This window comes from Siphateles boraxobius, unplaced genomic scaffold (assembly GCF_051911475.1).
Source record: "Siphateles boraxobius isolate OS27281-9 unplaced genomic scaffold, OSU_SipBor_1 68, whole genome shotgun sequence".
Taxonomy (NCBI): domain Eukaryota; kingdom Metazoa; phylum Chordata; class Actinopteri; order Cypriniformes; family Leuciscidae; genus Siphateles; species Siphateles boraxobius.
Genome location: NW_027509195.1, coordinates 15,222,044 through 15,234,176, shown reverse-complemented (window position 1 = coordinate 15,234,176; position 12,133 = coordinate 15,222,044). Strand labels below are relative to the sequence as shown.

The 12,133-nt window shown below is 42.4% G+C and overlaps 1 protein-coding gene across 1 annotated transcript in view; it reads left to right on the top strand.

Moving 5' to 3' along the window:
* The window catches only part of tsnare1 (T-SNARE Domain Containing 1), a 169,999-nt gene that overhangs the window by 70,597 nt on the left and 87,269 nt on the right, over positions 1–12,133 (top strand). Inside the window, exons 6-7 of the mRNA XM_077214209.1 lie at positions 2,368–2,442; positions 3,124–3,180. Coding sequence (XP_077070324.1) covers positions 2,368–2,442; positions 3,124–3,180 — 132 coding nt within the window. The remainder of the gene's footprint in view (positions 1–2,367; positions 2,443–3,123; positions 3,181–12,133) is intronic.

Genomic DNA, 12,133 nt, shown 5'->3' with positions numbered 1-12,133 from the left:
ACATCCCGAGCAGAGAATTACGACCTCAACTCATCTAAAAAGTCGAGTCTGGAAATATTTTTGGTTCTACAGCCAGTGGCGTCATGCCCATTCAATGTGAGGGGGTACGTGCCCCCTATATCAACAAGACGTATTTGCGTTCAGCTTGTTCACCTGCTCAATTTCGTACCTCAGTCGCTCTCGCGCTACAGTGGTATCGTTGTCAGTTGACAAAAACATCGCCGTTAGGCCACCAGTAGGACTGGCCGATATCTATATAAAAAATAGATCTATATATTTTTAAATGTGATATGGAATTAGACCATATCGATATAGTTCAAATTTGCGCTATGATCCTCGCTCCAAACAAGCTGCTGACTGCTTTTGTAGAAATACATATCGTGCATTCTATCAGTTGCAGTTCTGGCGCCTCCGTCTCAACAGCATTATACGTTAGGCTACAATGCGACAAATACTCATATCAAATGTTAGCGCAGAGGAACGGGACACATCAGTTCAGTGAGTTCACAAAACTTAATCATTTGCATGTGCTTTAAAGCCTTGCCGGTTAAACATGTCATTCACTGCAGATGCGCTGTTCTAACATGCGCTTAACTGAGCGAGAACACCCGTCGTGCACATGCACTAAAAAAGCCTGTCTAACAGCGCCTGGTTACTGGACTAAGTTATCATTCGAGTCTTATTTCGCTAATACTCTCAAATACACACAAGGTTACACACAAATACATAAGGAAAGTTGGCTATGTCTAAACTGAAAGCAAACCGAGAAAATTGAGAGAAATCTGCTTGTCAAATTAGACGCGTTGCGTACAGATCTTAAAGCGACAGTAGCCCTAATAATAAACATGCAGCCGCTTGTCCTTAAAGGGATAGTTCACCCAAAAATAAAAATTCTGTCATTATTTATTCACTGTAATGTTGTTCCAAACCGATATTAATTTATTTATTGTGCTGAACACAAAAGAAGATATTTTGAAGAATGTGGTTAACCAGACAGTTGCTGGTCCCCATTGACTTCCATTGTGAAAAATATACTATGGAAATCACTGGGGTACATCAACTGTTTGGTTACCCACATTCTTCCAAATAACTTCAACAGAAGAAAAAAACTTATTCAGGTTTAAAACAACTTGAGAGAGTAAATGATGACAATGAAATTTTTTTGGGAGAACTATCTATTTAATGTTAATAAAACAAGAAAATCTGTATATTTTCCTGCTTTTTTGTCCTTAGCCAATATCATTGCCTGATTCTTCTGGATCGGTAATAAATCGGTCAGCATAAGCCCGCCCCTTTTTCCTAATATGGTGTCTATGTATATCAAATCAGCGCTCTAGAATATTTGCTGTGTGTGTTCAAGCAACTCGTCTCGCACGTTGAGCTGGCAATGTTTTACATATGGTCTTGAAGTGGTAAGTGGGCAAAGCAACAAATCGCCATTTAATTAGTTATCGGATGATATTAAAAGGTAGTGGGATTATTTGTGGTTGACCTGGAAATTTTAACTTGATCAAATAGTTATGGATTTGATATTAGCTGCGAATTCAGAGCATTAACTTAAGTTGTGTCAGTGTAACTTTATCGATAGCTAGCCTAGTCTAACCGTCAGAAAAGAATGGCCTCAGATTGTGCCCCCCCAGAATTTTGGCTTGCATGACGCCCCTGTCTACAGCTACACCGTATACCACTTCTCTCAACATTGACGCGCAAATCTGTGTGTGCCAGGCACGTGTGCGCGCACTGAGCGCGTGTTCTCCACCGCGGGGAACATCGCCAATAAAAAGAGAGCCGCACTTGACCCAGATCAAGTTGATAAATTGGTGTTTCTAGCAAACAATATTAAGAAATGAACTGAAATAAGAAATGAGGCTAGGCTATATGCCTTACTCCTGCTGTTTAAGCCGTCATGTTATTGTTTGTGCCGTGCTGTTCCGATGCAGTTTTTTTTCCATGTAGCTTAGTGGCATTTTATATAGATTAAATTGATAACCTGCTGTTTAAAAAATTAAGTAAAAAAAAAAATGTTTTCAGACTGGCCTGAGTCCTGTTTATGACTGTCAGACTTAATAAATTTGTGATTGAATCTCCGTTACGGTGTTTTTTTTTTTGGGTGGGGTCTCGTAGAAATTCGAATATATTCGAATACATTACTTGATATTCGATAACCGTTCGAATTTTATTTTTCTCAAAAGTGACAGCCCTAATATCCAGTGATACTGGTTTGGTCCAGACATTCCACTGGCATGTGCAATACAAAAAAATAAAAAAAAAATTGTAAAATGGTTATTTCATTAAATTTAAAGCTGGTGTTGTTAAACTTACCCAAGTGTCCATTTTAAAAAAAAATGCCATTTTGTTTTTCTCCAGCAAGACAGGCTCCGTCTGACGAGACTCAAAACAGAGCTATCGGATTCTGTGCAGCGATATGGAGACCTGCAGAAGGTACAGATGAAATATTGGTTTTCCTTTATTTGTCCACAAAATAACATATGTGATTAGGACTGTGAGAGCTTCTACAACTGATGTCAGCCTTGGGGAATATTTGTAACATTTTATTTTTTACAATTTCCATCATATGCGAAACATTATATGTGCCAAATATGTCATTAATTAATCATAATATCAAATTTAGTAGTTATAATTGCTGCCCTCATTATATTAATTGTGACATTTGTCTTAAGTCTTTTCAAGTTGTTTTTTACTCAAATATATTTATAACTAGATGTTCATTACATATTTTAAATTAGTAGTCACACAATTATTTCTCCAGTATGGCATCTAACTAGATACTTTTAACTCAGTTTTTCCCCATCCTGGCAGTCAAGATAAAAATTGATTATTTTAGCTTCCAGCGACAGTGAGCATGTGTGAAATATTATTTAACACTTAATGGTATTATAATTTTTAGACAAAAATACCATAACCAAAAATAGGTTTTATGTAAAATGTTCCTTTCCCCAGGGGGAGAGATAACTCTGTTAGTGTCTTTACTTTAGCTTGTTTGTAATCAAATACATTTTGTGTTACAATAGTTCCCAGCTATTGTGTTACAATAGCTCAGCTGCTGTCACATGTCTGGCACTATTTGCATATTAATCTAATTTTTTTTCTTTTCTCTGACAGAAAATTGCAGATCGTTCCAGGGCCTTGCTTCCTTCTGCACAAAAGGACAGGAAACAGGTGAGTGGGCATTAATATCTCAGAGTCCAGAGAGAGTCCACTTCTTCCTCTTTGTTCTTTCATGAGCTGTTCAACATCCCTGTGACAGTAAGATAAAGAGTGAGACTGCGTGTGTGATTGCATGTGGATGAGGAGCTCTTTGATGCTCCTTTTCTCAGCACTTCATTTTCTAGCAGGTGCGATATTAACTGTCAGAATTTCAAGACACATAAAAAACGTCTCAGGTTACGACTGTAACCCTATTTCCCTGAGAAGGGGACGAGACGATGCGTCGATGACGCATTGGGAACTCCTTTGCGTGATTACCTCTGAAGCACGTATGTCAACTAGTCCAATGGAATGAATGAACCATGACCAGGAAAGGATATAAGCACATCCGGTGCGTTACTCGCGTTAGCTTCTAGTGCCGAAGCAAAGTCGATCGCAGGGATGCAGGAAGTATGGCAGGGCGACGCAACGTCTCGTTCCCTTCTCAGGGAACTAGGGTTACAGTCTTAACCTTAGACGTTCCCTTTCGAGGGAACTCGCGATGCGTCGATGACGCTTTGGGAACGAAAATACCCAATACGCCGTACTTACAAAATGCCAGATGATAAAACTGTCGGCAAACTAAGTAAAAAGCACCTGGGGCAGCATCCAGGTCCAAGCTGTAAAACCTCACGAATGTGAGCGGTGAGGACCAGCCTGCCGCATCACAAACGTCTTGGAGAGAACTCCATATAATAAAGCTTAGAAGCCATACTCCTAGTGGAATGAGCCCATGACCACCAAATGGTTGGCCAGTGGACTAACAAGCAAGAAGAATAGTCTCGACTATCTATTTGCCCAATAGGTTGGATTTTCTCGACAGAGAAGTCTGATGAACATAAGTGACCAGTGCTCGCACTGGGCACAAAAGGTTCAGCTTTTCCTGGTCCGATAAACGGGGGAGGACAGAAACCTGCAGCACAATAGGCCTCGGAATAATGGTAGGTACCATAGGAACATATCAACGTTTGGGGTAAGATTGCCTTGGCCATCCCCGGTGCACTCAAGGCAGGTGGAGACCGAAAGGACCTGAAGGTCTCGACTCTTAGAGGGACGAAATAGCTAGCAGAAAATAGTTTTAAGAGAAAGAACTTCTCTGAGACCAAATCTAAGGGCTCAAAGGGAGCCCCAGATAGGCCTTCTAGAACTATTGCAAGGTCCCAAGCCGGCACCCTAGTGCAAGTTGCAGGCCTCAGCCTCAAGGTGCCACGAAGGAAACGAGTGATCAGGGGGTCTCGACCCAAAAATGTACCACCCACCAGGGCATGGAAAGCAGCAATGGCAGCCACGTATAGCTTAAGCGTGGAAGGACATAGACCTGATACAAAGCTTTCTTGCAGAAACTCAAATACTGTGTTTACTGAACAGTTAACCGGATTCCACTGACACTGGTAACACCAAGAAGTGAAAAACTCTCGAAATAGTTAATATAGTTTCCTCGTAGCGGGAGCTCTGGAGCTTAGAATGGTCTCAACAACCTCGGTTGAGAGACCACTCTCTATGAGTTGGGCCCCCTCAGAGGCCAAACCCACAGTTTCCAAATCCCTTGCCGGGGGTGCAATATTGCATCCCCTGCTTGAGACGGAAGGTCTCTCCTGATCGGGATCTCCAAGGGAGGGCCGTCAAGGAGAAGAATTAGGTCCGCAAACCAAATTCGGCTTGGCCAGGGTGGTGCTACTAACAATAGGCTTATTCCATCCTGGCGGATTCACTGCAAAACTCCTGGGAGCAGAGCAACAGGGGGAAATGCGTACAGACCACGTCTGCACCATAGCATCCAGCCCCGAGGGGGCTGGTTGAGTGAGAGAGAACCAGAGTGGGCAGTGCGTCATATGCTGAGACGTGAACAGGTCCACTTCAGCATGGCCGTACTCCCAAATTTGCTCCACCGCCTCAGGGTCGAGTCCCCTGGCCTCAGCCCCTGCCTCGACAGGGTGTCTGCTCCAATATTCTGGCCCCCTGGAATATACACTGCCCTCAGATAGTGTATTTTCCTGAGGGACCAAAATAAGAGGCCACCAACGCGTTGTCTGTGAGACAAGAACCAGTGTTTCCTCCATATAACCAAGGCGCGGGGATACTGCTGCGTGATCTTGATCGTATGGAGTGGGTTTCCCCTCGGGGAGAACCCTCTGGTCCTGAGCCACCACTGTAAAGGTCTCACGTACAGCAGGTCAAAGGGAATCACATTGGACGCTGCTGCCCTGAGGCCTAACAGTAACTGTCCCAGAGCAACGCATGATGGCCCCTCAGGTCTGGGAGGAGATGTCTCAACGCATTGACGACGGCCATCATCTCTAGGCAAATCATGTGCCAAGAAAGATGATGACTCCTCCACAAGCCCTGAGTTGAGCGGCCTTCCAATACTGCTCCCCAGCTGGTGAGGGAAGCATCTGTCAAGATAGCAACTCTATGGCAAAGAGCTCCCAACACCGGAACCTGGCACAAGAACCAGTGTTTCGTCCATATAACCAAGGCGCGGGGATACTGCCGCGTGATCTTGATTATACAGAATGGGTTTCCATCGGGGAGAACCCTCTGGTCCTGAGCCACCACTGCAAAGGTCTCACGTACAGCAGGCCAAGGGGTATCACAATGGATGCTGCTGCCCTGAGGCCTAACAGTCTCTCGAACTGTTTCACAGTGTGTGCCTGGCCTAGCTTTAGCTCTTTTGTGGCAGTAAGGATAGCAGCTACACGAGCGGGCGACAGAACGACTCGCATCGTGACTGAGTCCTAGACCACTCCAAGTAAAATGTACTGGAGAAGCACACTCTTCTTGGCATTGAGCTTCAACCCCAAACTTTGCATATAAGCGAGGACGACATCTCGATGCCGAACCAATAACTGTTCTGATTCTGCTAGAATCAGCCAATCGTCTATGCAATTCAGAATGCGTTTGCACTGCAGCCTGGCGGGGCCAGAGCTGCACCTACGCGCTTCGTGAATGTGCGGGGTGATAGAGCTAGCGAAAGGAAGTACCTGGTACTGGTGTTCTTTGCCCCTGAAAGAAACTCTCAGGAACCTCCTGTGCTGAAGGAGGATGGAGATAGTTGGAGATAGATGGAAGTATGTGTCTTTCAGATCTATCGTGACAAACCAGTCCTCGGATCTGATTTGAGTCACGATCTGTTTGAGTGTCAGCGTCTTGGACTTGAGTTCCAGCACCGAACACTTCAACAGACAGAGATCTAGTATGTGATGCAGTTCTCCATCCTTTTTTGGAACAATGAGATAACGACTGTAAAGACCGACGCAATGGTGGGTGAGTACACCTGCTCTATAGCTTTCTTTGCTAACAGGACCTTTACCTCTTGCTCCATTACCAGAGCCTGCTCAGGATGCACTAACGTGAGCAACACCCCGTTGTAACCTGGAGGATGAGAACCAAATCTGCCTCTTACTACTAACTGCAGGACTCATAGAGATATATTCGGCAGTAGCTTCCGCGCTGCCAGAAAATCTACCAGGGGAACCAGCCCCTCGAGGCTGGCCTCTGGTGTAATTGAGACAGTCAGATTAGGGGGCCTGAAGCATACTGGCAGGAACCACCCGAACTGACTGTTTTCGAACCCCCCTCAGAGGGCGCGAGTCCGACACAATGTCGAGTTGACGCTGCGCCGGTAGCTCGCTGGAGACCGCTGCGCCCCAAAGCACCAAGGGTGGCAGGGTTGGCCACCCCTGAGGGCACCGAGATGGAAAGGGCACCGCATACTGAGCTGTACACCGTTCCACCCCGGTTGGGGCTGCCCTCACCGGTCTGACGCCGGTGGTGCCAAGACCTTTTCTTTTGAGCCGAAGCCTTCTCAGCTTGAAGAACGGTCCTTGGATCTGGCTTCTGCTTTGAAGGCTTTGGCTGCTGTGTTGCGTATGAGAAACAGGACGACTGGAGCTGCTCACGCCCAGCAGCCCCAGGGGGTTGGATACAGCGAGAGAGAGATTCTCTTGTATCTTTCTCCATGATTTCCATCAAATTGAGCCAGAGGTGTCTCACAGTGACCACAAGGGCTGCCATAGACCGTATATATATATTTTTTAATGGTTTAGTGAGAGAAGCCGACGCCTTCAGGGACGATTCTAAACCGGGAGACAGATAGCTAGCAAGCGATTGTTTTACCCGGGGTATTGCCCCATAGCCATACTCTCTTAACCCCCTAATATCTAAATATACATGAATTTGGGGGCTAAAAGACAAGAAGAGTAAGGCTTTTTCCATGATCTACACAGCTCGCTGTGCAGATCAGGAAAAAATGGAAAGCCCCGTGATGGAGGTGAAAAAATAGAGGGAAGGAAACTCGTTCTTTATTTTTAGGATGAGCTCCCCCTTATTTCTGCTGGCCATAAAATATTTAATATATCTACAGCCTTGGTAAGCACCTCCACCAGCTTTATTTAATTTTATTTTTTATATTTATATGTTTTTTTCTCTTTTTATATATACATTTATTTTATATATATGAACTATTATATATGTGTATATATATTTCTCATACGCTGGGGAAAGAGATGGTAAATCCACTTCCCCCATGATTGTGCTTTGTTACTTTCAATGCCCAGCACATCTACCTCCTCGGAGGTAGGGCACTGAAGCATTGACCTCTCTCCGCAGCGGAGGCTTTCGAGACCGGAGAGAGAGCAATGGATCCCTCGTGGAATGGGAGGAGATAAGATCCGCGGACCCGTCTCCAACCCCATAAAAAGATCATATTTGCGATCCACAGGAATGCACAGGTCCTACACCCTGAGAATCGCGAGCCTGGCCACTTCCCTCGAAAAGTGACAGGCGGGAGCGAAGTGAAAGCTTCTCACAATGTTGGCAATAAGCCAAGGCTGATACCTCATGCTCCACTCCCAACACATCACACAAAGCTCGTGTGTCCCTACTCGTTAAATAACGCGAGCAGGGAGAACACAGAGTTTGTGCAATTGTTTCCATAGTTTGTATACATATATATGTATATATCAGACAGACACCAATAAATATTCACAGACAGTTTTGACATAGAGCGCTTTGCTGAGGCACAAAAGCTAACGCGAGTAACGCACCAGATGTGCTTATATCCGTTCCTGGACATGACGTCACCCGCCCGTGGCATTCATTCATTCCATTGGACTATTTGAATATGTGCTTCAGAGGTAATCACGCGAAGGCGTTCCCAAAGCGCCATCGACGCATCGCAAGTTCCCTCAAAAGGGAACTCAGCACTCATTTTAAGTTTGTTTGGAACAACTATGTGGTTTGTGGTACAGAACGTGCAGCCCTGTCGATCAAGAGATGGTCAAATATCTGGCCTGGAAGGAATATAGATGCATACCTCCTTTAAGTCATTTAGCAAGCCATTTAAAGTCATAATTCACCCAAAAATTAAAATTCTGACAGCTCAACAGTGTTCCTAATCACTTTTATCTAATGAAAAATAGTGGCTGTACATTATCAGATTTTTTTTTTCATGTTTCACACAAGAAACAAATATTTGTAGCAACATGGGGGAGAGTAAATGATGATAGAATTGTCTTTTTTAGGTGAACTATTCCTTTAACCCCAGTTTTTCCCAGGTGCTATCTTAAATTTGGTTCCACTTTGAGAACAAAAAGAAATGAAAAAAAGATGTCTAAAAGAAACAAGATGCCTTGAGAATGACCACATTCGACAGTTCTAGTGATGTTCACTCTCATTGGAAGAGTAAACACACTAAAGCTGACATTTTCATTGCCACACTTTTTCCAGATCCCATCAAACTTCAATTGTCAGTTCAGCTGAGGTGGCTCAAGGATGTGCTGATGATTGAAAGTGTTGACTGAATGGTAGGAATTGCGTTCAATATTACCTGCAATACAACAGCAGCTCAGATTTGCTCAGCTGGTATGTGACTATAGCACATACATACACACTCCTGTCTTACAGTCTCACGTCTGTTCAAATCCGCTCCTATTCTATTCCCTCCCCTCCTGTCGTTCTCTAGATTTGTTGCTTTTATGTGAGACTCTGTCACCTGTAGCTATGTCTCTGATCTTCCTGTCTTCTTCCACAATCCCCCCTGGAAACACCCGAACAGAGCAATCAAACAGGATGTGTAGTTCCAATATGAATGCCAAGAACACATTCAAAACAAACAACATTCGGAGTTGTTAGTCAAGAGTAAGATGTTATTAAGGAGTTGTTTGATCGCCAGGTTCTGCCAGAATTCAAACGAGAACGGGGTTTGTTATCAGCACTGCCAATCTGTACTATGATTCATGAACATGACTCACTATTATGAATGTATAAATCACAGCAGTGTATGTTTTTATATATTATTTAAACATTTAATTTAAACATATAAATCTTCATGAGTCATTAGTACTCATGACAATGTATATGTTTAAATTAACTTCTCAATTTCAAGTGTAATTTGTAATGGACTCAGATCCCATTGTGTTGAATAATAAGAATAGCAATGCACTGTTTTTTATGGGAGTCTGTTTCTGCCTTATAGATTAAACAAACAATGTATTTATTAAATGTTATTATATTTTTTACTTAATTTTATTTATTTTCTAAGATTTATTTTTTGTAGTGGTGACTTCATATATTGCAGTTGTGACTTTTATTTCTGTTGTTAACTCACAATTACCTGAGGAAGAAACAGTCTTACATAGGTTGACTACTTGGACAAAACAGAAAATTTGGATGTATGAAGGAATTATTTTGCATTTATCTGCTGTTAAAATTGGTTCAGGGTTATTTATTTGGGTAATTTATTCATTTTGGTTGCTTGCAACCTCTTGCTTTTTCTATTTTCACACTTCCATTGCATCCATCAGTTTGGTCAGCATAAAAAAATAATGGGTAAGGCTGTGACATCATCCAGTTTGTATGCTATAATTTAGATCTGAAATGACTGATGCAAGCCTATAGAGTTCCCAGCTCTTTATATACAGTTGTAATCAAAATGATTCAACCCTCCATTGCAAATCAGGTTTATTAACAAAATGTACACTTTCAGCTATTTGCAATGAACAAACAAAACAAATGTAATTTAAATACGTTTCCCCTAATTCAACTGAAAATGCAACTTTGAATGACTTTTGCAGTCTCAAAATTATCCAACCCCCTCATGCCAAGCGTCTTTAGTACTTAGTAGAACACCCTTTTTGCTTTTATGATCTGCTGCAAACGAGATTTATAACCAGACACCACCTTCTGGCAGCGTTTCTGAGGAATGCTAGCCCATTCCTCATGAGCAATGGCCTCCATTCAGTAATATTCTTGGGTTTGCATGCTGCAACCACCTTCTTCAAATCCCACAAGAGATTTTCTTCAGGACTTCTTCTGCAACCACGCCTTGGTGGAATTTGAGGTTTGCTTTGGCTCATTGTCCTGTTGGAAGGTTCTTCCACACTGACTGCCTGATGTTTTCCTAGGATTTCCTGATACTTCAATGAATCCATCTTGCCTTCACCACACTGTAAGTTTCCAGTTCCAGAGGATGCAAAGCAGCCCAGGAGCATCACCGAGCACCTCCATACTTAACTATAGACCGAGTGATCATTTCAGCATATACTTCATTCTTCTTCCTCCAGACATACCACTGATCCATAGGGCCAAAGAGTTCCAGTTTTGTTTCATCGCTCCACAGAACAGACTCCCAAAACTTCAGTGCATTATTTATATGATTTTGAGCACTTTTCTTGTGCTTTTGTGTTAGTAGTGATGTACGTCTTGGAGTTCTGACAAGTGTTTAGTACGCACCTTACTGTGCAAATTGACACCTCTGTGCCTGTTGCCACCAAATCTTCCTGCAGGTATTTTGCAGTCACTCAAGATTTTTCTGAACCTGCCTTCTCAGAAATATGTGGCAGCCGTTGATGACTTCTTTTTTATGCCCCGTCCAGGTAGTTTAACCATGCACTGTTCCTTTAACTTTGAACTTGCGAACTATGCTTCCAATGGTGTCTCTAGGAACATGTAGTGCCTTCGCTATCTTTTTGTATCCTATTCCTTATTTGTGAAGGGCGATGATACCTTCTCTTAACTTTTTGGACCATTCTTTTGACATGTCTTTCTAACATCCAGTCAAACGTGACACTCAACAAACCTAGGCAGTTCAGATATTTCATGTGTTCTAGCTCAAGCAAACCTTATGCAACTAATGCAGCCCTTGCTTAGTTGCATAAGGTGTGCTTGAGACAACACCTGTTTTGCAGATGTGTGCTGTTGTGAGGGATTCTGTTCAGGGGTTTATAGGACTGCAGAAGTTATTAAATGTTTCAGTTAAATTTGGGGAAACCACTTGAAACATTTGTTGTGTTGAGCTATTTCAATTACTTTTGTTTGATTTGTTAATTGCAAACAGCTGAAATTCTGTAAATTCTGCCAATAAACCTGATTTGCAATGGGATTGAATCATTTCCATTACAACTGTAGCTGCTAATCCTATGCTAGGAATCAGAGAAAAAAGTAAGCATCTTTCCCATTTGTTTAACCTTTTAGTCTTCTGACAAAGGAAATAATTGTTAGAAATAACCTGAGACCGATCTTTTTTAAAACAGTTGGGGGTAAAGATTATTTAAATTTTTATTGATTGGTGGAAAAATGCCTCCACTGATGTAAATATTTTGGTCTTTGCCTTAATCTAACCATCTTTCAGTCTTAAGAATTTTTCATGACTTACACAGAGTGCTGACTTCTATTTGATTTTTTTTTAAATTGTAAAGAAACAAAATGCATTAAAGCCACTGTGAAACGATTAAGTCTTCAAATCAGAAGTACTTAACATAATAGCACATATCCTCCAGAGAATTTAGATTAGTGAGACATTTCCGAGTAAACGCCTTAAACTGGGAATATCCCGTCTTGAATGAGTCATGCTGATCCTTTGACTTAATGTGATTTGGATCCATTGACTTTATATGAGACTCCTCTTTCTCTATCATAGGGAATCATG